General features: G+C 35.0%; 1 protein-coding gene across 3 annotated transcripts in view; it reads left to right on the forward strand.

The window, feature by feature from the left end:
* PALLD (palladin, cytoskeletal associated protein) overlaps positions 1 to 26,129 on the forward strand; it is a 470,544-nt gene that overhangs the window by 170,836 nt on the left and 273,579 nt on the right. For all 3 annotated transcript variants that reach the window (XM_031943909.1, XM_031943906.1, XM_031943908.1), the window contains exon 3: positions 21,454 to 21,632. In XM_031943909.1, the coding sequence (XP_031799769.1) occupies positions 21,454 to 21,632 (179 nt within the window). The remainder of the gene's footprint in view (positions 1 to 21,453; positions 21,633 to 26,129) is intronic.

Here is a 26,129-nt window from a genome sequence, read left to right on the forward strand (position 1 = left end):
TTATTCATCATAAAACATTTCTGTAGTGATGAAGTCCATATTAGATCCTTGTGCTGGCATTTCTAGTTAATAAAAATGACAGGATCTCTACATAAAACTTGAATTCAAGTTGACAGTCTTGTGGTTGTCTACCAGAATCCAATTCTTTCACAAGGATTTTAAAATATCACAGTAGTAAGCATTGTGCCTTTATTTTTGACTGTTTCTGCATGATAGCTTTAACAATGGCCAAAATATTTTCCAAATATGAATTTAAGAGATCCCTGGTGGTTAATGAATGGTTACAGTTTGATGAAAGATATATTTAACAAGAGATGAACAATGCTAAAAAATAATTTTAAGATATTTCCCTTTAATATACAGACAACACATTACAAAAAAAATCATGCTGGCTTTGTAGTCAGAACACCTGAGTTCATTTCCTAACTCTCATATAGACTGCCTGGGTCACCTTGGGCAAGTCTGTTCTCCTCTCTCTAAAGGAAGAAGTATATAGACTCTTAATTCCTTCCCAGCTCCAAACATATGACCTTATGAACTCAAAAAGTACACTTTGTACATCCTCAGTCTAATCCTTAATGCTCATTTTAAGAGTTTTCATTTCTCTGTTCAATTATCCTTCAGTCCCCATTAGAAACTCTTGCAATTTGTCAATCTCAGTGCTATGTTGGGGTATTGAGCTTAAAGTCAGAAGACTTAGTATTCCTCTTTCTCTTCTTCTTACTAGTTTTAAGTTGTTCTGGTAGATAAGAATATTGAATTTGGAATCAGGTTAGATCAAAGTTCAATTATTATGTGAATAGTGTCAAAGTTACTAACATTCTCTCACCTACATCTTCTCTATCTGTAAAATGGGAATAATAATAATACCTGTCTCAGACAATTGTCATGAAAAGCAAAGAAGATAATATACATAAAGTTCTTTGCAAACCCAAAAATGCTAAGGAAATATAATTACATCATCATCATCATCATTAGTTATGGTCTTAATTAAGAAGCTTCAGTTTTCTCACCAGTATTTCAACACTTAAAGGTTCTGTAATTTTATTGGTGTGGGATACCCTCCCCACTCCCACTACTGATGGCAGATCATATTTTACATGGTCTTCAAGAGCTGATATGACCAAGAAATTTAGCCTCCTCTGGCCAACTTAAGCATAAGAAGCAGCTTAGTATAGTAGAAAGCATGAAGGCTCTGGAATTAGAAAGATCTTGGTGCAAGTGCCACCATGGTTAATATTTATGTGACCTCCAGCAGTTCATTTTCCAGGGCCTCAGTTTCTTTATCTTCAAATAAGGAGCTTAGCCTCCAACTTGCCACATGAAAATGATATTATCCATCATGCCTTTCTTATAGGGAATGGATGTGAAACACTTTGTAACCATAAAATATCCTATAAATGTGAGCTATTAATATTATTGGACTTAGTCATGAACTAAGTATCTTTTATCTGTCAATGAGCTTCATTAATTAGTCTTCCAAAGAAAGTCCCAACACTAGAATGTTAGTTACCAGGGAATGATGTTTATAGCCACCAAACTTCAAGGAACAAAGACATGAAAAACTTGCAATTATCCTCAGTAGAAGTCATAACCACACAAAGAAAATCATAGCTCCTCAAAGTTATACATTATCAATACTATTATTTTGTTACTGTTATCACAGAATGCCTCCAAAACCTTTGGTCAATCAAAATTCACAATTGTGCAATGTTGTGATGACATACTGGATAGCCCTTGGAAAAATGTCTTTCTGACTTTTCTAATTTACAGTAAGCACAATTAGAACCTTTCTCTTGGGTACAGTGCAAGACTGAACATCCTGGTCACATTATTTGCTAAAAATAGAAACGATTTTCTAATGAAGTCCTTCTGAGTAAAGTAATAAAAGAAAATTATTTCAAATTACCCAGACCAAATTTTGGAAACCAGATACTTTTCCCAGGGTGAAAAAAAAAAGTCAAATACTTCTTCCAGGATCATGATTTAACTTTGCTAATTGCAATTCATAGATTAATGAAAGGGGGCTAGAGTTCAAGTATGAAGTAGATTTTTCCTGAAGTCAGGAATACATCTATAAAGTCTAGTTATGTAGATCTTTGAAGAATTATTGCATGGGGAGCAATAAATCACTTTCCTGAAAACTAAAGCAATGTTACAAAGCCATTCCATCTCCTCCAATCTGCTAGTTGCAATTATGTTATGGGGCTCCAGAGTTTTGGGTAAATAGTTCTTTTTGAAACTTAACTTTGCAATAAATGCCCCAACAATTGATTTAACATGTGCCCTTTAAAATCCATGTTTAACTCTTTAGGCATCAACCAGGCAACTTTGTTATAGTCCTTCTTAGGATCTGGGAGCTGTTCATTTAATCTCAGAAAATCTAAAGACATCTACCAAAGAATAGAAATAAACAATTTTTCCATTTCTCTTTAGTTAATATACAGTTAAATGGAAAGGGTAGAAGGAAAAAAAATAAGTCCTCTCAGCACTCTATATACTTTGGCAAAAATACAACTTTGATATCTGTTTTAGAAAGGTATGTTAGGACAAAGGTATATGTTCCAATAAAACCAAATTTTTCTTAGCTTTTAGTTATCTGAACACAAAGATTGATAAATGTCTGGGAGTTGGTGGAGTAAAGGGCAAAGAATTGTCCCTTTTTTTGAGGTAGAAGTGTGTCTCTGAGGAAAAGGTTTATAGCTAAGAGATAAAAATTTCAAGTCAGTTTGGGAGTAGATGACTTTTCTAAAAATTTATAGTGACCCCGTCATTCTTCCTTCTGCAACAAAGTACTTTTCTATGCCCCAATAATCACTTTTCAGTTTACTTGGCCCTAAAGAGAAACTATGACTGGCACTTCTGTGCTGATGGAATTAATGTGAACTCTTACCCAAGAAGGAAGGTCAAGATTGGTAAGCCTGTCCAAAAGAGACTTGGTTTTAGTCATTGACTACCAACATTTGGAAAGATACATCATATTTGAGTAAAATGAAAGAAACAAACCATGTAAATCAAAAAGCAACTAAAATTTAATTAGGAGTAACAAGTATTCAAATGAAACATCTTTAAAATGTCCCATACTCTGTAAAAGAACAAAAATAATACACTTCACTTTCATTTTCTAGGTAATGGTTATGGTGGTGCTACTATTATATTATACTTTTCTGGCACCTACTGACCTATAACAGGAGTTTCCAAATTTAATTTTATTCTTTTCTTCTCCAAAAAAATTCTCAGAAAGAAACATAAGTCCTGAACAGGAAGAACCTACGTTTAAGTGGAAAGTGGTATATGCTAATGAAAAATGCTAAATTCAAATGTCCCTTCCCATTAAGGAAATCCTCTCTTTATATTCACTAGATCTTGTCCCCAAAGACCTATCAATCAAGACTTCCATATAGTTATCTCTTCAACATTGCAACTTTCTTCATCATAGTTTAAATATATCATGTGTCAGCATAAGGAATTAAATGGGAATTTGGAGACAATACAGAAAAATTCTTACAAATTCAAAAATGCATAAAATATATATATGGTATAGTATAATATCAACCCAAATCTTATAGGTAATGTAAACCCCCATAAAAGAAAAAGAAAAAATTCAAATTTCTCTGATTAAGGAGGGAGAACCAAAAAATTTTACACTGATTTTCCAGATCATGGGGGCACTGCACCTCTAACCCTAGCAATGTGGAAGGGATAACTATAGACCAAAGCCACAAAAAAATACAGGTGTAATATCATATGATTATATGTTAGTAAGCATTGACTAAAATTCATCTCATCATAAGGAAATATTGCTACTCATTGTATTCTGTGCCTAAGCTACCACAGTAAATGAATGCAATTTCACTGAAATATCTCAATTAAGATTAAAAATTCTCAAGAGTTCCCTCTATTTAAGTATACTGATCTAGTAAATGCATCACAATTACCTCAACTATGTATACCAACATTTTGTTTTTGTGTGATAGATTTTTTTTCTTAGTTCGGATCTATGATTTCATTAGTTTAGGTAACCCCACATAAGAAACTTCCTCTACATGTTACAAATAATATGTAATTGAGAATATTATTCTGGGACACTGAGATATTAAGAGACATAGTCTTAGCCATTATGGATCAAAAACAGTTCTATTGCCAAGATTGACTTTCTTTTTTTATTTCTAATTTAATTAATTATCTTTATTTTCATTATTTTTATTTATTTTATTATAGCTTTTTATTTACAAAACATATTCATGAGTAATTTTTCAACACTGACCCATGCAAAATCTTTTGTTCCAAATTTTCCTTTCCTTCCCCCCACTCCCTCCCCTAGATGACAAGTAGTCCAATACAATATGTCAAAATATATGTTAAATCAAGGTTGACTTGATGTACTACAGAACACTCCTATGTAATATACTTAGATATAAATTTAACTTCAAGCATCCATTGTCATTTGTTTGCCAAGATAAATTAAGACAAAGAAGACATTAATGAGAATGTGATATCTCATTAAATATATCAGTTATGGCTATAGTAAGTGATGAAGTAATTTTCTGTTTTGTCTATGGTTCACTGAATGTTGGAAATCATCTAATACATCTTCTCTTGGAGGGAGATGAGATTAAATCAAAAGGAGGATCACTTTTGCCTTACTGGGGAAGGTCCTCTTAAAGGACTTAAAATGTAGTCCTTTAATTTCCTCTCCAAACCTTTTTAAAAAGTAAATTCTCTGATATCTTTTGTACTTTATAACACACCTAAAATACAGAAGAAATATCAATGTGCTTTATATTGACTCTTCTTTGAGTTCTTTGATATGGTGGCTCATAAGAATATGGTTATTTAAAAAGTAGTTGAATTTTGCTTAAAAAGCAACATGGTGTGCATGAAGCTATAATGCTTATAATTTCTCATCTAGAGTCTAGAACAGGAAGCTTCTAGGCTACCGGTAAGACTTCTTGTAAATCAGGGTAGATTATAATTACTAATTGCCCTTATAACAACCATTTTGGTTCTCCTTCGAGTAGTGAACTCTGGCTGTAGACTAATAGAAAGAAAGGAACTAAACCAGAAGTCAGATGTGGGTGGTTTTGTGTGTGTGTGTGTGTATGTGTGCGTGTGTGGTAGGCAGGTGGAGTGGAGAATTGCATCACCTTATTTAGGGATTGCTAAGCCTTTTGTTGTCTTAGAGTCCCTTTAAAATGTTGCTGCCATGTTATTATATAATCTAGAAGATGGCAGACAGCTGGATGACTTTGAATTGACTATTCAATGAATGTATCTTTGGTAGACACTACAGAGAGATGGAGGCATTCTCCACTGAAGTCATTTACTAGTTCTTTATTGATGCATTTTTGTCAATGGTAGTTCTTTATAAATGGCAGTCCAGTAGATAGAGCACTGTACTTGAATTCAGGAAGGCTTGAGTTCTACTCCTGATTCAGACCCATACTGACTTATTGACTTTGGATAAATCACGTGAGCTTTGACTCACTTTCCTCATCTGTAAAATGGTGATAATAACAGTACCTCCCTTGTGAGGATCAAATTAGATATTTGTACACTCTGAAAATCTTAAGAAGCTATATAAGTTCTAGCTAGGATGAAGAAGATGATAATGACTATAATGACCTACAAATGACCATGGATGTGACCCTAGATTCCTGGAAATTAGGCTAACAAAGAACAACTCTGATAGGAGTTAATAAACTCAGTTCTTTGAGCCCATCCAAGCTAGGAATGGAAAGACTCATTACCATAACCAACATAAAGTTAGGAATTTTTTTTGGTTACTCAAAGGGTCACAATCAGTATTAATAGATAAAGTTCTCATATCAGTTAAATCATATATCTTTTAAATAACATATACATATATTCTAAATACTGTTTTGCATGATGATCTCAAGAAGCCACAAGAAATGTTTTTTTAACAAAAAATAACTAAAATAATTTTAAGCTTTGTGAGGTTTTTTTTTCTCCCAGACAACTTCAAATGATAATTTAAAACTGAAAATTAATAATGCCATGTAGGGGAATGGGTACAATCATTTATTAAGTACCTACTATATGCCAGATTGTACTAAAGGCTTTACAAATATTATTTGATGCAATGCAGACTGACCTGATGAGCTATCATTAGAGTTGGGGTAATTTTTCTTGAGCAAAGAAATTAAAAGAAACATACATGATTTGGTAGCAGCATTATCTAGCAGGATTTTTAGTCTTTTCACTAAGAACTCATAGAAAATTGAATCAGATTCTCTCTAAGGACAATTCAGCTTTAAATCTTTGATTTGTGAACTAGATCTTCCACATTAGTCATCAGCTCCCTTTCTATTTCCCATAGTGGGATAAAGGTTGGAGATTTTGGTGACAGCTGTCTACCACATTGCCCTCCTCCCAGGAATGCTTTCAGAAGCCACAAGAAAGTAAGGGAGAGGGGATAAGGCACTGAAAATAGATCAGATGAGACTTTTAAAGCTATGGATATACTTCAGGTTACCTACAGAGGGATGGAAGGTGATCTGGCACAAAAAGTCCTCATTGTGATTTGAATGAAGAGAATTTTGATTTTGCCATAATGAAATCTATAAGATCATGGAGATCATAGATTTGGAGCTGAAATGAACTTTGGAGGTCATATATTCCAACATATCATTTTGCATATAAAGAAACTGGGACCCAGAAAGGACAAGTCATTTGCCCAAGTTCACACAGGTAGTGAATAACAGAGCCAGTATTCAAACCAAAACCTTCTGCCTCCAAATCCTGCTCTCTTCCTACCATTCCATCCTGCCATTCAATTCCTCAATCACAAGGTGAAAAAAAAACTCATTATCTTGTCATAATGCTAAAAATAACAAAATAAGAAAAATGAGCTGAAAATGCTTTTAGACATGTTCTCTTAAAATTCAGCTGTGGAAACAGACCTGTTTCTCAGTACTTTAATAAAACTGACTAGTCCTGACTTCCTATTCACTATACCACATGGCTCCTCCTTGCCATTTCCTTCCTGAACTCTGCACACACAAGAGAGAATTACACTGACTAGCCAACTTTCATCACAAAATTGATTTGCTTTTTTCTATACATTTTAAAAAGTAGTATTTGGTTATAGTATTTGAGCAAAGGAAAAGGAAATCATCTCATGAGATACAAAGTAGCTACTTTATATCTGGTGCTTAATAAATGTTTGTTAATTTGGTATGATCTGTGTTCATAATCAAAATGTCTTTTTAAAAGACCAATTTCTAAAGCAGCAATAGAAGCATGTCCTCCTGTTTTTGTTTTGTTTTATTTTTTTAATCCAAATCATATGTTCAACACATTACTGTTTGTGTGTTAGAATATTTTATAAAAATTTTTTGTTAAAAAGTTAAATAAAGGCTCTCTCCCTTTTTAGGAGGGCTAGTCTGACCATACTCAAGGGACAAAACACATCACTATAATTCTTTTCCTAAAGTCTCATTGGAACCATTCACTCTTGCCCTTATATCTCAACAATTTTGGTTCTTGACCAAAAGTCAAGACCTGAGAAAGTCATGACCTGAAAAAGGGATTGTCTTAATCTTAACTTGAAAAAAAGGAAAGGGAAAAAATTCCCTTTACCCATAGTTTCCATGGGTATGCCCATTTCCCTCTAACAGTCCATACTTCTGTTTAAGTTTCTTTTGTGGTTCCTTGGGGACAACACTAGCTGTGTTCCAATGCCATGACTTCATGTTTGCAACCATTTGGTTTCACCTTTGAGCCTGAGAACACTTGGGGAGAAGGCCAGACAGAGGAGAGCAAATTCAGCCACATTTTCTTCAGTCCTTAAGTAAATTAGATCTAAAAGACAGAAACGCCACTCCCTATCCTAATAAACTGTGGCTGGCATTGGCTCGATAGGGGCTTTAGCTAGTCATGTTACCCAAAAGATGGATGAAATTGAATCTTGGGAAACTTAAGCTCCAGTGTCTTTTGAAAGGCATGGATTTTACCTTCCTTTCTCTCTCTCTCTCTCTCTCTCTCTCTCTCTCTCTCTCTCTCTCTCTCTGTCTCTCTCTGTCTCTCTTTCTCTTTCTCCCCCCCTCTTATCCCCTTTATCAAATAAATCTTGATTATCTGGCAGAACAATAAAGGAAGGCAAATGGGGATAGAGGGACTCTTGAGGTCCTGACAACTGAATTAGTGAGAAATTTAGATAGTCTTCCATGCTTTGACTTAAAGGGTAAGATGTTCCACTGCTGAAAAGGAAGTTGTAAAGAAAGTCTTCAATTTAATTACCTGTCAAGAGCAAAGAAATTATTGCTGGGCTATTGAGGAGTTCATGCATTGGATTTCACGTGATTTTCTGTTAACTCTATCGAGTGGAGAGACCAGATGTAGCAGCTGCCACTTTTCCCCAGTTAGGCTAGAGTCCTCCAGGGCTTCATAATTCTGCAGTAATCATCCCATCTCTTGCAAAAGCTGCATTAGCATGGAAGGTTGACAGCATTATTCAATAAAACATTGGCCGTTTTATCTTCTTTTGTGCACAATCCAAGTTTCAACAATAACTAATAACCACCTGCAACTGTAACTGTAGCAGCAGAATAGCCGAATGCACACCTCTGGCTGGTTTATGGCTGCAGTGTCTCATCCTGGGCATCTATAAACCATTCTTCCCCCCATGCTTTGATGACTTGGAAGCAGTCAGCACAATTTTTCATGACATCGAGGTAACTTTGAAGTACCACTTGTCAGGACTTGCCATGGTTCTTTTTTCTCTGCTGGAAGAAAGTGGTTTGTAGGGAATCTCCATTCTAACCACTGTTTCCTTTAAGAGCTAAGGAATGAGCTATGGAAAGAAAAGTTTCTTTACTTCTTTCCCCCATGAACTCCTGAAATTACTCTTACCTACTTATGAGGCTGAACCATATTTACAAATGGTCTCAAAAGTCTACTTAAGCTAAAATCAAGCCTTCCCAAGTTTCTTTTGCAATGAGCTAACTGCCTCAAAGGGGAGGGATGTCTTCTACTAGGATAAGATGGTAGATCAGAAAACATAGTAAGATGTTACAATGAACAGCCCAACATGAATGAAAGATGGGAATGATGTACTGTATATTCCAGCTTTGATTCCTAAGAAAATAATATATCTATTTAGCATATGGAAAACTTGAAGAAATCATTCTAAATGTAAACAAGTTCATATAGAACAGCAACTTAATATACAATTTTTAGCATTCCTTTATCAAGCACCTAGTGTGTATGGTGAATGTGAGTAGGACAGAACATGTTAATTAGGAAGTGTAAACAAAAACTAGTGTAGAAGATATTTCTAAATAAATCTCTAATCAAAAAAAGAAGATGGACTATTCATGTGATGAGTGCTGTGAACAGTCCCTATGTACCATTGTTATTCTCATTGCAACAGAAAAAAGGGAGAAAATCACTGCACTTAGGATAGACCCCCTTTGGACAGTTTCTGGGAAGAAATAGACAAAAGTTGTATAGAACAGATGACTGGTGATCTGCATTACTCAAAGGATCACCTCCAGTCATAAAATCACAGATCCATCTAAGTATTCGAGTATGTCGAATTCACTGTTAGTCCTGTAGGTATATACAAACACAAATGAAACAAGTCCTGCCCTGAGGAAAATTACATTCTACTATTATGGGCTTCATTCACTTCATGGTTTCATTTGCCATTTTTTCACCTTGGAAGTGATAATATGCATAGTTATAGTCACTCAACAGAATAGAAGCGTGACACAGTCTAGGTCCACCAGAGGCTTTTGTTCTGAGATATAGCATATAGTACCAATTTTATATAAGTAAACAATGACCACTTTTTAAATGATATATTACATGTTTTTGTTTTTATCCTTTTTTCTTCCTTAGTGGATAATATTAACTCTGTGGATTACCATGGCCAAGATTTGGTCCATGAATTTTGTGATGACATGAATAAATTTGATAACTTGAGCATGAAGAGAAAGACCTGTTAAGTATGAGTCTCCAAAATCTCTCTCAACATTTCCTGAGCTTTGGATTTCAACTAGTTCATCTCTTTATTGGACTTTTTTGAATATTAAGGTCAAAGTACATCTGTGGTCCACAGAAATTTAACTATTGACCTTCAAACCAAGAGGTCAAGAAGTTATAGCCATTGTAAATTTAGACAAGGGCCTCATTTCAGTTTGCCTGTAAATCCAGATGACAGAATAAATATGGTGTGCCCTGTGGTTAATGTGAACACATGTTAAAAGTTAAGGAGTTATTGGTAGAAAGACAGTAAAGACTAAATTAATTAATAAATTACTTGGTGTTTTGTTGTGAGTATATATGATGCTATTTTTGCAGATGGCCCTACTTTGATCTTAAGCAAAAGCAAACTCTTCTTTGGCACAAGCTGCCATTTTCTTCTGGCATTTCTCAAAACTCATGCTATTACTAGGATAGTATTACTATCCCTTTGAGACAAAGGAACACCTGGCATATATAAACATTGCATTGCTACATCAGTGGTCTCTAGGGTTCCTTCCTTTCCATCCTCATGCTCCTTTATAATAGCACTCAAAGCACTCTTTTCTGGAGTTAAGTCTCATTCATGATGTTCCATGAAACCATGTGTTTGCCGATTTCAGGAGCTGGAGAGAGGGATGGAGAAAAAAGATGGAAGAAATAGGGTTCTGACATTTACCATCTTTTTATCATATCTTTATCATATCATATTTATCATATCAAAATGATGAACCTCTCCAAAAATGATAAATCAGTTGTGCAGAAAAAATATATAGACAATGTAATATTCTTCTCTAAAATGTAATATTCTCTGGGAGCAGGTTTCTTGGGGGCTTCTGGAGGTAGTCTTAGTTTCAGTTCAGTGTAATCACCCCAAATGCAGCCAGGAGTTAAAATCCAAATCCTTTATTGTCTCCTTCAAAGTCTTTTCTCCTTCCTGGGGCCTGGTTAGCTTTAATAGAGGCCTATCTCTCTCCATGGTCCAAGAGCTCCTGACACTAGTCCTTTGCTTCTGCCAGCTTCAGCCTCTAGCTCTCTCTGAATGTCTCCGAATCCAAAGGTTTGTTCTTCAGCCTCCAGCCACAACAAGAATGGAAGATGGATGAATCTGTCTCAGCCTCAGAAAGCTTCTAGTATGCTTGTCCTTCCTGGCCCTGACAGCTCCTCCTTATATGCCCCACACTGTGTATACACTAATCATTATATCAGTAGGAAACCATTATTTAATATAGGATTAAATTAATGCTAAACTAGATTTAACCATTGTCTCCTCAATTCCACTTACTTAGCACCTTGTTTCAAGTTCTGGCCCATAACATCTCCTTGTACGATCAGATCAATCATACTGAACCATGCTGAATTAGATAATTATTGTCTCTATCAATTTCACTGTCTAGTATCTTGTAAGAATCCTAACAAGACAGGACTCTTTTTACATAGTTATTTTGGTTTTCTTTACAAGCACAAATAACTACCCTTTGAAATCAAAGTGTTCTTCAAGGTGAGAGTTAATGGAATGGAGGGGGAAGAGAGAGGAGGCAAAGAAAAAAAAAAGAAAAAAATTAATGACTTTCAAAATATTTTTAAAACAACCTTTATGTATCTATCCCCTGATCTCTAAGATTTAGAATAGTTTATATGTTTTAATTAGCACAGTTTGAAATGTCCATCAACATTTAGAAGCCTTTAACCACCAAAGATGAATTAAAATAGCTATTAAACTTTGTTCCATTATAATTGCAGTTATTTAAATTCTAATTCACAAAAGATTTCATCATAAAATAACACAACAGTAATGAGCTATCAGGTGGCACCATGGACAAAATGAGTATTGGATTAAGAGTTGGGAAGACCTAAATTCACATCCTTTCTTTGATGCTTCCTTTAGAAGTCATTTAACTTCTCTCATTTTTTCAAATGGAGATGATTATGGCATCTACCTCATAGCCTTACTGTGAAGATTCAATGAAATAACATACCATTGTATTGAAATAGCAAACCATTTTACATTATAATACCATTTTGTTATAACTTAAATGTGGTATGACAAAACTAAAATGGACTGAGGTGATAAGATCTAGAAATGGTGACATTAGAATAGATTTCAGGGAGGTGATTTGCAGTGATTTCATTAGGTATAGAGAACTCCTTAAGGGGAAACTTCCTTCACTGATATACATAAACTTCTCCTTATGGCCTTAGAGAGCATATAATTAAAGCATGTGAAAGGTTAAGTTTCTTGCCCATGGTGATACAACCAGTAGGTGTCAAAGACAAGACATGAATCCAGTACTTCTGAACTATAAGACCAATCCTTTATCCACTCTAGCATATTGGAATGCATTGTGCTGATCACTTTGTAAATCAAGTTAATTCTATCAGTGGTTTTTTTTTTTTCTTAGTATAAATAATCCTCATTAAACAGTGTAAACCATTTATGTGTGTTAAGCCTGTAGAGTGGATCTTTTTCCATTTAAAAATTGAGTTGCCTCTCATAAAAATGAGTCATTGTTATCTGTGAGTAATTTTAGGGCTTTAAATTCTGCCATATGCATTCTCCAGTCCTAACACACCATCCTAAAACTCTGTCTCAAGGTCATAAAGGGTGGGAGGTAGGAGACAGATATCCCACTCCTCTCAGTGGCCATAACCTTAAGACTACCCAAGAAAGGGATCAAGTGCTGCCTTTATCAGCTACCAAAGGTTTTCAAACAGCTGCAGTCCCTCCATCCTTAGGTATTCTGTGGTAGCCTTTTTATTCTGAAACCAAATCACTCCTTGGTCTTCAATCAGCTTTGGCTTCACTTATCTAAACCTGTGTGAGACAAACCAAAGTCAGCTGTCATTCTTAGGCTATCCTTGGAATGTGGAAAGCTAGGAATTAAATGCCGCATTTGACATACACAACAGCTTCTCATATTTCCATCCTACAATACCCTAATGGGAAGGATAGTGCCACAGTATCTTAGTTTAGTAAATACTACTGTCTTATTGTGGGATCAGCATGTGACCTTTCATAACTACTAAATTCCTAAGGGAGAAAAAATCTGGCAAGGGGCCTGAAGGGGAAGCAGATGAAGGAAAAAGAGATTCCCTCTGGAATTCATTCCAGAGCACCACATTCACCAAATGTTCTAAAGAATATATCATTTAAAATCAATTCTGAATGTGGAAATATAGTTACACTCAACAAGGTGCTGCTTTGTTGTATTTTGAAACTATGACCATCTATCTTGCTGGATAGAAATGGCGATTCATGGGCCCAATCAAAATGCTAATCAGCATTAATCAGTTTTAACTTGCTTGGTTCCTCCTTAGGCAATATGATTACCATCCACTCTGGGACAGTCAATATAGTAGTGCCAGACTGAGAGGGGACACATAATAACCATTAGCCCTACTGTGGCTTAGAACTCCCAATTGCAAGGAATCCACCAGCCACAGCCTTTCCACATGGTAGGGATTAAAAGCATGTATCATCATGCTAACCAAAAGGTGCTATATTAGACTAGAACTTTTAGCTCTAAGTTTTTCTGTTTTACCCAATCATTGGCCAAGTTTTGTCACTACCCCATAATCCTTCTTAGATCTTTTTCCTTTCTACTTACATATCACTACCCTCACTCAAGCTCTCAATGCTTCTTGTCCAGATTTTTGTTAATAACTTCTTAATTTGTCTATTTGCCTTCATTCTCTCTTCTCTTCAAACTATCATCCATATGCCTACCAAGGTGATATTCTCAGGACACTGGCATGAGTATATCAATCCTCTTCTTAAAAACCTAAAGTGGATCTCTATTATTTATATTCTATTGTGAGTCTATTTGTATCAAATACACTATTCAAAATATAAGGCCTTTCACCATCTAGCTCCCAGCTATCTTTCCAGACCTTTCTATATATCACTCCATTTCACATGTTCCACAGGTTACCTCCTCTATGTTAGAATGTCAGTTTTTTCAAAGCCAGAATTGTATTTTTTCCTATTTGTTTCTCTATCTCTTAGCATCATGACTAGAACATAATGCTGTAAATACTTCATAAAGGTTGGTACATATGATTGATTTTTGAAGTACATTTCAAATTGATTTGAAGCACATTTCAAAACATATTTCTTAGTTAAAATTTTAAAACTTTTAAAGTCTCTTTTTAAATTTTGCATTTGAAGTTGTATTTTTTTTCTACTTTTTTTCAAGTTAGGTCCACATTCAATTCTCAAAAGAAAATTAGAGAGTAATTTGACTAAATTATAGAATAACTGAGTGCTCAGTCGACTATATTGAGGTAACTGTGCAAAACTATTTTCTTTATGTTCAGCAAAAAAGTGTTTTTAAGTTATTCATTTTGTTCTTGTAGTGGTCATATGATATTGCCTCTCCTTAAATTTTCCTTACTTTAACTTCAATTCCAGTTCTAAAGCAACCGTTTCCACTCCCCAGTGATTCTGAGCAAATGCCCATAGTACAGTCAGTGGAATTGTTGAATTGTTTCTCAAGGCAGTCATGTTAGTCTCTATGTTGCTCAGTGTTGTTAATATTCTCATACAAAAATCTCAGCTTTATCCCCTACAAGAACACTAGAATGTAAATATAAATTCATTGGTAAATCTATATCCTTCTTTCAGTTGCTATCTTATCAGGTTTATATCCCTAAAACCTCCACAAGCTTATTCTAAATATCACCAGCTTTTCACTCTTCAAGGGCCTGATTATCCAGTGTATAAATTGATCAGTCCTTTTTTTTTTTGATCAGTCCTTTCTTTTACCTTTCTACCTCAGAACCTTTCTAGTTTAACCTTCTCATCATGCAAAGTAGGAAATATAGGCCCAAGGATGTTGTGATTTGCACCAAATTATCATTATTTGAGCCCATTTCACCTTACTATACAATCAAAATTATTTTCTCCTTTCTTTCAGTCAAGATATGAACAACTACAGAGACAACTATGTTGTCAGATAGGGTTATTTGATCCATTAGTTTTTGCTTAATTGTTTTTCTTTGGTATTAGGGAGGATTTAGATAAAGTACAGGAAATGCCAAGAAATGCCTGCAGTATAAAAAAATCAATAATCCTTTATATTTTATATAATATTATAATTTATATTATGATATAAATATTATAAATAATTAAACTAGCACCAAGAATGTAATATGGGAAAAATTCAAGGCAGTCAAACATATAATCACCAAACATGACTTTCATCTCTTTTCTAAGAAATTTGTAGTAAATACTTGAATCCTTTGCCAAAAAACTGATAGAAATATGACTATCAAGAAATTTCACTACAACATGATTACAATAAATAACACCAACTGTATTGTAGAGTCTAAATTTGTAGATGTCTTAGAAAAAGAATTAAGTTTGATTTACCACATGAGAAATTAATTGTTTGACTTCCACTTCATCTTGCAAATTCATGTAACCTTATTTCTGTATTGGTAGAATCCTTTTATTCTTTCTTTTGTAGTATCATTTTGAGGCTTTAAAAAAAAGTTTTATTTCAAGACCTCAATTAGAAATAAGTCACCGTGTCTGGAGGCAGCCCTCCTTAAATTTGAACATCTCTAATTAGCAGAAAGTTTTTCCTATATGTGGATCTTCATAACTAATATTCACACCCCTTCCTCAACCCTGAGGCCAGATAAAACAAGTTTGGCAGCTATCATTCCCTTCTCTTCCCTCACTCCCATATTGCTGTCTTCCCTTTTCCTGACTAAATAAACATTTTCCATTTTTTAAGTAGCTCTTCTTATGATTTTGATTTCACCATAGTGATTGTCTTCCTCTGGATATTTTCAAGGTCACCTAAAAGGTGACCCTTAGAATTCAACACATACTGTATATGCACTCTGACAGAGTAAAGTATAACAAGACTTCCTTGCTATTGGAAGTTCTACTTCTCAATACAACCCAATAGCACATTAGCTTTTGTTTATAGTCACTTCAAGTTCAGCTTGTGATTCATCAAAATGTCCAAAATTTTTTTTTCAGACATATTGCTGTCTAGTCTCTTGTACTGGTGAAGTTTATCTTTTGAGCCCAAGTGCAAGAAGAGAGAATACTAAAACTCAAAAAAAAATTATAGAGATTAAGACAAGCAACAATGTAGTTGGAACAGGATTAAATTGATAAAGGTATAGGTGTTATGAAAGCCATAATTCAGGAGAAAAATTATTATTATCACCACAATTAACAAAGCAAATGTTTGTTTAGTTCTTACTATATAATTATTTGGGTAACATTTTTAAGATTTGCAAAGTGCTTTATGGCTATTATCTCATTTTTATCTTCACAAAAACCTAGCGACGTAAGGAGATGCCATTTTATCCTTCATTTTCCAGATGAGGAAACTGATAAAGACAAGTTAAATGACAACTTGTATCTGAGTTCAGATTTAAATCCTGTGCTTCTTGATTCCAAAGCCAATGCTCTATCCATTATGTCATCTAGCTACATATGTATCCATGTATCCAGCCCTATGATACAAAAATGTATAAAACATGGTGCCTACCTTCAAAAAGCATATGGTTATTGTATAACTAAGGACAAGAAAATCTATGGCAGAAGAGTGAAAAAATAGCCAATTCACACAGTACAGAGAAGAGCAGAACACAGATCTCCAGAGAAATCCGAATCTCTTCTGATTATATGACCACATATATAACCATAAATTAGGTACAGTTTAATCTCAGGAACCCTGGTGGAGCTGATGCAGTTTGACCCAGAATAATTGATTTTTGTTTCTACATTCAGACTTGTTGGGATATTTGTCATTTGGGGTTTTTGTTCTTTTTTCTTTTAAATCATATCCTATCTTCCTAAGTTTTAATGGCATAAAATTGGGTCTTTAATTGACCTTAATGAGCCATTACAATGTGCCTCTCAATAAAAATTATCTTCTAATTTTATAATTTGCAATGAACATAAATGGCTTTTGCAGATTTTAAAAAAAATTCTGCCTTTACTATGATCCTTGTTGTAGTTGTTTGATATTAGAGAGTGTAGCATGTGAACATTTTTATTTCCTCTGTGAGTCCGAATTCTCAATGTGGAAACTCCCTTCACTGATGCAGATGAGCTACTGGGTTAAATTTGCAACTTTCATGAACTCTTAGAGCCAGAGCATTGGGAGATTGTGACTAGTGTATGGTCTCATAGTGGATATGTTTCCCAGGTAAAACATGAATTCAGATCTTTTTGATTCCCATCATGACTTTTTAGTCCCTCTACTCTGCCATCTCTCATTCTCATTTCATAGATAAGAAAACTAGGGTCTCCAAGGAAGTAAAATTACTTGTCCAGGGCCACATAATTAGTAACAGCCTAGATAGTAGGCCAGATGAGGTATAATGCCAGCTATACAGTTAGTGCCAGCTGTACAGTTAGAGGCTATTGGGTAATAATCCTGTCTGTTAATCTTATCTGTAGATGAGGGGGTTGGACTCAATGACCTTCTAAGATTCTTGCCAGCTGTACTCTGTGATTCTGCGAGCCACACTGTATCAGTCCTATAGAACAGAAGTAAGACTGCCTGATTTGCTGCATAAGATAGCATTGTATTCTGTACATACAGATGCTTAATATGTATATTGCACAAGTATTATACCAAGTAAACATGTTACACTGGTCATATCAAATCAAATATAAAGCCCTTTAACTCTTAAAGCTCTTCATAATGTGATCCCTTCCTACTTTTCCAACCTATTTACTCTTCATTCCCCTTCCCCTCACACAGACACACAGACACACACATACACACACTTCTTGCTGCTCCATTTCCTGATTCAAGGCATTTTTACTGGCTGCCCCTTGCCCCCCAAATATTCTCCTTCTTAATCTCCTCCATATGACTTTCCTGACTTCCTTCAAGTCCCAATTAAAGTGTAGAAGAAGAAAAGGAAAGAGTATGAGAATGAGGAGGAGGAAGAGGAAGAAGATTAGGAAGAGGAAGGTGAGAGAAGAAAAGAGGGAGGAGGGAGGAGATAGGAGGAAAAAGAAAAGAAAAAGAAGGAAATTAAAAGTTTTTTTCAAAATCCCCACCTTCTATAAGAAGCCTTTCTTGATCCCCCTTTATGTTAGTGCTTCCTATCTGAGATTATCTCTAATTTATCCTCTTTATAGCTTGTTTACATATAACTGTTTGTATGTTGTCTCCTCCATTAGATTGAGAATTCCTTGAGGAAAGCAACTGTTATTGCTCCAGTACTTAGCACAGTGCCTGGCATATAATAAATGCTTATTGACTGATTGACTAATAATAATAACTGAAATTTATAAAGTGCTTTAAGCTGTTCAAGGTGTTTTACTTGTCTTAACTGACTTCTTATTTCTCAAGGCTCTTATTTCTCGAGGTTGTTGTGAGATTCGAGCTATGGGTGCTATTATCTCCCTTCTACAAAGTAAGAAATTTAGGAAGGACAAGGGACTTGCTAGAGGTTGAAGATGGAGGCGCATAGCTAGTAAATATTGGGGATGGGATCCAAACTTGGTCATTCCTAAGTCTTAAGTCCAGGACAAACTAGCCTACATTTTTCCTCTCTTTTTCTTAGGTTTTTTTCATTGCTCAAGTGGTAATGGTCCTAATTCATTATGATCACAAAGAATAACCCTCTTGAAATACTAATGGGATAGTTGGTTGTTTGTAATGAGAAATATCAAAGAAACAAGGAATATTAATTATGAGTCTTATACATACCACTCTGCTAGGGACTGAAGGGAAACAAAGAAATGTAACACAAGTCGTTGCTTTCAATTCATTTATTCATTCATTCAATGGGGTTTTCTTAAATGACATAACACATGGCAGCCACTAAGCCCTGGGGATACAAAGACAAAAACAGATACAAAAATTCCTGTACTCAAAGAGATTATATTCTACATGGGGAAGTTCAAAAAGTTTAATAATTTCTCAAAGGTTAATAACTTTAGAGAATATATAATAGAGTTGAGTCCATGAAACATTATGTAACAATGCAAGGATTAAATCACAGAATATCTCTTATATTGTATGAAAGTAAACATGAGAAATCATTGCCAAAGGAGTAATAAAAACTGAATCCTTTAAGTTCTGAGATGAGACTGTCATCTTTCTCATCATCAACAAGAATAAAAATTAACTTTGCCTGACTATGCGCTATTTATTGGTGATCCAAAGAAGCATAAAATATTATGCCCCTACCTAGAAGTTTACAATTTGTTGTCAGAAACAGTACATATACATATATATATATAATTATGCTAATTACCAAACAATCATTTGAATAGCAAAAAAAAAGTACATATACAGAAATATATAAAGTTATGCTAATTACCAAACAAATGTGTGAATAACAAAACTGCTTTAGGACTTCAGAGAAAAGATACAGAACTTTTGTTCTATTTGTGATTGTGAGGGAATCTTGGTGGACTTTGTCCAGTACCTTGAAAGATTGATTGGATTTATATAAGTGGAGAGGAAAGGAATGGTATTCTAAGGATATATGCAATCACATAGAATATTTAAGAGACAATGAGTAGATCAGAGCAGAATGTACCTGTCAAGGAGAGAAGTTAGATTGGGGCCAGACTTTGTAGGTCTTTGAAGGCCAAATTAAAGAGTTAGGATTTATTCTATGGCCAATGGGGAGCCATTGGAAGCTTTTGAGCAGAGGAGTGATATGTGTGAGAGCATATTTTAGGCAGATTAATCTGACATTTGGTGTGTAGGATGGATTGGACAAGTTGGAAAGCAGGGGGATCAGTGAGAAGACTGCTGTAATAGTCCAAGCATGAGGTAATAAGGAGTGGATTAGGATGGTAGCAGTGGGAATGGAAAGGGCAGAGAAAATAATACAGGATTGGAAGAAGGACAACTTAATTAGACCTTGAAATCTGGAAGTACTGTCTTCTAAGTTGATAACAAAACATGTTTCACAAGTGTACCACTAGTATATATCACACTTGCCAGTTATTTAAAAGGATGATAATTGGCTATGCTTTGATCCTTAATTTTTATATTCATTCTGTTCTTCTATCAGTGGCAAATATTCATCTTTAAAAATGTCTCTAAAGTTTCTACCAAATAGAAATACCATATTAACAAGTTCCTTTGCATTATTTACCAGTGTTCTTGTTAAGAATATTCTATTACTTTAAAGTAGATAGTGTACTTCTGTTACACTTCCTTAAATATAGGGAAGGCTACAGATTCAGTCCCTAAGTACTAAATTTTCAAGAAAGCATTCCAAGACCAAAGAATTCAGTGAAAGATTAGTCTCAAGGAAAATCTTGAAGAAGTGATTAGTAGTTAAATGGACAATGTGTCAAAAGAGACTTAAGCTCTTCTGTTTGTGTCAAGTGGCAAATTCCTTTGTATTTCTTTTAAAATAAATCAGACTTGGCAAGTTTTTAGGGTCACAGCTACATTTTTCATTTTACAGAATGAAAGGGGAAATGGAAAGTTGAAAATTGTAAAGGGATGGGGGAGAGAAAAGGAGACGGAGGGAAGAGAAGAGAGAGGCAAAGATAGAGACAGTCAGACAGTCAGACAGAGGAAAGTAGAGACAGAGACAGGCAGAGGAAGAGAGAAAAAGAGAGGGAGAGAGAGAGACAGAGAAAAGAAAAGAGAGAGAGAAGGAAGGAGGGAAAAAAAAGAAGAAAGAGAGGGGGGAAGGGAGGGAAGGAAAAAGGGAGGGAGGAAGAAAGAGAAGGAGGGAAGGAGGAAAGGAGGGAGGAAGACAGAGAGAAAGGGAGACAGAGACAAAGAGACCGAGAGAGGGGAAGAATGCTAGCTAATTCTGTCTGTATTTAAAAAAAAAAAAAAAAACCTGAGGCCCTCTAGAATCAGCCCCACCAGGTCTCTGGTTGTTTGGGAAAGGAAAAGAGCTGACCAGTAAGAGTGAATTACAACTTAGACACTGTGTCTATATAAAGTCTCCAAGGCCATGTAGCCTACTAGAAACTTTTCAAAGTAACAGAAATGTGGAAGAAATTACATCTGGTATTTCTAAGCTGATTGTATAGCCTAGAGTTGTGGGAAATACTATAGACTGAATTTTTAAAAGAATAGTAAGGTTATAGCTACTTTCTCCTAATTATTTTCATTTACTTATTTGATTAAATTGTAATCAGCTTAAGAAGCATTTGTTTTAGTTTTTGTCTAATAATAAAACTATGAGATGTGTATTGGTAGATCCCAATCTTTTTTCAAAGCATTTTAAATTTTTGTTCATATTCTATAAGACTACATTGTTTTAGGGCTTTGACATCCCATATTTTTAAATGGAGATTGACAAGGAAAGTCTACAAGAAAAAGTATTTTCTGGGGAAAGACTATGCACATTTTCCCCACAAAAGATCCAGTTATGCAAGAGTGCAGTGCAGAACTGATATTCTCATTGGTAATATCTGTGTAGTTTCATATCTACTTTGTTTTAAACATAACTATTTTTTTCTGCTCTGTCCCTCAAATTCCATATGACCTACAGATGGTTCTGTGAAGGAAAAGAGCTTCAGAACTCCCCAGACATCCAGATTCAGTGTGAGAGCGAAGGTCTCCATACCCTCATCATTGCAGAGGCTTTTGAGGACGACACAGGACGTTACTCTTGCCTGGCTACGAATCCTAGTGGTTCAGATACAACATCTGCTGAAGTCTTCATTGAAGGTAAGGAGAAGAAAAATGTTGAAAACTCTCAAACTAAAACTTGGGAGTACACAGTATACAGCTTCTAGGCTCAAGTACTTTTCTAATTATAACCATTTGATAGCCAAATTATGACCACTGTTCTGATCCAAACCTATTTCCACTAAACAAACAAATATAATGCAAAAGAAAACCTTTGAAAGCCCAGTGGTGAGAATGTCAGATACATGTCCCATTTTCTTGAGTTTGATTCTCTTAATTTTAAACATTTTTGTTAACATTCACATTGATGCACACAGTACTAAATATCAAGAATTATTTTGATCTTTCTCTAGTGAATTCAAAACAAGGTCACATTTAAAATACTATGTCTATAACTATGTTAAATTATAGAATGCTTGATGAAGGGGTGGGAAGTGGGGAGTCCCAGGGACATACAGAAGAATTTACTATTAGGTAGAATATTATAATGGGTTTTTCCTATATTTTCATTAAACCCTAGGCATTTTCCTCCCTTCAATTATGGCTCTATTGTTCTCTAAAATAACATCATTTTTGGCATAACTTTGTATTTGTAAAGTAGTGAGGGGAGTGATAACCTTGAAAGTGAAGTGTGGTCTATTAAATTTATTATAACATTTTATCAACAATAATATAATTCAAAACATTTGGAGCCAATTTCTCTGAAAAGCATAAAGCATTGCTTTTTTAAAAAATGTTCCTGAAATCAGGAAAATCCACTATATAGATTCGTCCGTGGCCTGGTAATTGGTTGTCTTATAAAATTTAATAGTTGAAGTTCAGGAAGAAAAGGGAAGTCCCTAAAGTCATCATTACCTGAATTTTGAACTTTTCACTACATAATTGCCCTCAGAGATTTTCATTCTCTTTAAAAAAAAAAAAAAAAAAAAAAAAAAGTGGGCGAAGGAATAGCAAATATTCAGAAATGAACTTATTTAATATTCTCATTTGCATATACTCTCAGACCTGTTTCCTAAGAGCGGGCAAGACATATTTTCCTTCGAAAAGTAACAACTGCCTTTGCTTAGTGTTTATTCTCTGTCTGTGAACTGTGCCTCTCATAAGAGACTGGGAATCACAGAATGGATTTCCTGTATTGTCAATGAAGTCCACATTATGAGGTTAAGTCATAGCATGGGTAGTAGTCTTGAGAGTGCTGTGGATAAAATGAAACAAACTTAATTATGATCATTTAAGTTGCTTAAAATGTTGTGGTGTAAGCTATAGAATTTCTTATTTTGAAGGCAGAGAATCTGGATTCACATCTTGGCTCTGCTACTACTTAGCTGACTAACTCTGAGCAGTCATTTTCCTTTATGGACGGACCTCTGTTTCCTAAAATGAGGGAGTTACTCTCAAGTTCTTTCCAACTCTTGATCTATAATCCTTTTGATTATAGTAGGATGTGATATGTATCATGAATGTAATATAGTAGGAAGAGCCCTGATATGCAAGGGAAATGATAGAGTTTTATTCACATGTTTACTTATTAGCTATATGACCATGGCTTAAGTTTTTTAAGGCTTTCTCTATCTAAGTTTCCTCAGATATAAAAATGGGGTGGGGTGGAAGGAATCATTAAGTCACAAAATCATAACAGCATAAATTTAGAGCCAGAAGGAGACCTTAGAGGTCAACTAAACCAATCCCCTCGTTAGACAGAGGAAGAAACTGAGATAAAGTGACTTATTCAGTTAGTTAATCATAGCACTGATATTTGAATTCAGGTCCTACCTATGATTCCCTATCCAATATTCTATCTATTGCCTCCCAAGATGACCTATGGAAGCCTTGGTATGAGCCATGCATTTGTGCTAAGTGATGGATGTATAAATACAAATAGAAAGACAGTTTCTGCTTTCAAGGAGTTTATCTAATAGGGAGTAGTAATTATGTGAACCTGGGCAGGTCACTCTGTTTGCCTTAATCCAGTGGATCATAAAGGCCCTACCAATTTTCTAAATTCAAGGATATTCATCTCTGCTCTCATATCTCCAAAGATGTGGAAGAGAGTCATGGTGGATTATTTTAAAATGTACCAAATGTACCAAAATATACCAAGGATACCCCAGAATCACAGCTGTTAAATGTAAGCACATTATGCCAATCGTAGCTTTTCTTAGGTTGGGACTGATTCTCTAGCCTCCTTTATACCATCCTATGCTATGCCTCTAGCCTTCCCTCCTTTCCACCTCTACTTTTGGGAAGAATAATTTCAGCAACTGTATCATTCCTGAAATGTGTATGTCAATCATTTATCCTATGGCTCCATCACCAATTCAAAACCGTACTCCATAGCTTATGGTTGCTCATTGTGTCTATATTTGCCATTTTCTTCTCCAAAAAATTAAGATAAACTGAGATTAAGTAACTTGTCTAGCTAGTGTTTTAGCCTGAATTTGAATTCAGGTCTTCTCAACTTCAGGCTCAGCACTCTTATCCACTGAGTCACCTAATTGCTCACACTCCATGGCTACCACTCCCTTATATATAAGCTCCTTGAAAAAAGAAATGTCTTTCTATTTGTATTTATATGTCCAGCACTTAGCACTAATGCACGCACATACTAAGTGCCTAATAAATGGTTTTTTATTCATTCATTTATTTGCAAACTTACCATGTTGGACATTTTTATTTTTATTTTTTGCCTTCTTCTACAATCCTAAAATATCCAGTATCGGTAAGTAGATTCAGGGACTCTAAGCACAGAGCATTTTTCATTGTGGCATCTAGTGCTTCTAAATGAAAGCTGACAGATTGACAGTATGTCGTATGATGACTTGGAAGAGTCTTTTCCTGTCCATCTATGTGTTGGGTCATTTCCATGCCCCCTGTGGTCTTCCAACAAAGGCCATTGGCTTTTTCCCATGTACCCTTTTCCACATGGAAGCACTGATCTGACTTCAGTTGCCAAACAACCATCAGGGGTTAGGGGCTCTAATCACTGCATACTGAGTTTAGACAGATTAGGTATGAAGGGAGTAGGAGGGAGTAGAGGAGACAGAGATTCAACCATCCATCACATCTCTCAGGTCCAAGGTTAAATGCCTTAGAAAAATGATTTAGTTGGTCTTACAAAATATGTAAAATAATGTCAGACAGCTGACAAGTACAGCATGTTAGAATCCACAAGTCTAATTATGTGAAATGTGAGAGAAGCATTGATACTTCTCTTAGTTTTGCTGTATGACTCAAAGTGAAGACCTACTTTGCCATAATTTTCATGTTTCATTTCCATCAGGGCTAAATCAGACTCAGATCTATTCCCACTGAATTATTGTCTAAAGCGCCTCCACCATTAGTATGTCAACATAGAGTTGTACCAAATCCATTAGAGAGTATCAAATATAACTTTTGAATCAGAAAACTCTGACAGATCAAAAGCATTCATTGGAAACCTGATTTTGGCTCTGTTTATACAGCTCACCTTTAAGCCCTATTTCAGACACTGAAATCCCATCACCACATGGAAGGGACCCTGGGTTCTTAAATATTGGCATTTTTGAACCTTCTTGAACTAAATTGCTAGCTGTGCCAGGACACCACAAACTGAAAAGGCTTTTGAGTACTAGCATGTCATCCAGCTCTCTGTTGTCCTCCAAGGACCAACCTAGCTAAGTTTGAAAAGGATCACTGACAATATTTAGACCACTATGTGATGAACTATTTTAGCCACAGATGTTCATTAAACTGTTGACTAAAGGATGGCTTCATGGATAGATGGAAAGAGTATCCAAACCAAAAAAATCATAGATTTTTAAATAATTGAAGTATAAAATTCAAGCAGTTAAATAATAGGGGCATGCAATGAAAGATTGAAGAATCAGTAGATATTACCACAAAGTTAGCCACAAGTACTTAGAGAAAAATTCAACTATTTTTTCAAATGAAATTAAGACATATGTGTTGAATATTAACATAGACACTCTTCACAAAGAAATACTAGGTCTCTAAAGTATTGTCTTATAAGACTAGTCTAACTGGGGAGACAAAACAAAAAGACTGGAATTGTACAAGCACAATGTTAATATGGCAAAAGTTAAATAACACTCAAAGAATTATATGAAATCAAGATAACAGAAATTACAAAATTATATATTATCATTTACCAGAGGAACTGTGAAGACAGTAACTGCCATTGGCATTCAGAGGCCAATGACATTACTTTAATCAGCAAGTATTTATTAAGCACTTTCTTGTGATAAATAGTGCTCAGCATTGGGGATATAGATACAAAGCAAGGAACAATTCTTAATTTGTATGTTCCACTGGGGACAAAAATATGTACATGTAGAAAAACATGCTGAATAAGTATATAATTCCCCCCCTCCCCCCAAAAATAAAAAATTAACACAAGAAAGGAAGGAAAGAAATTTTAGGCTAGGATATGCAAGGAACATCTTATGGAGGTTGGATTTGAGTCCATTCTTGTGGAGCAAGTTGGATTTTTTCGAGCAAAGATGATAGATTCAGAACTAGAAGGAACTTTCAATGTCA

Source organism: Sarcophilus harrisii, chromosome 6 (genome assembly GCF_902635505.1).
Source record: "Sarcophilus harrisii chromosome 6, mSarHar1.11, whole genome shotgun sequence".
NCBI lineage: Eukaryota > Metazoa > Chordata > Mammalia > Dasyuromorphia > Dasyuridae > Sarcophilus > Sarcophilus harrisii.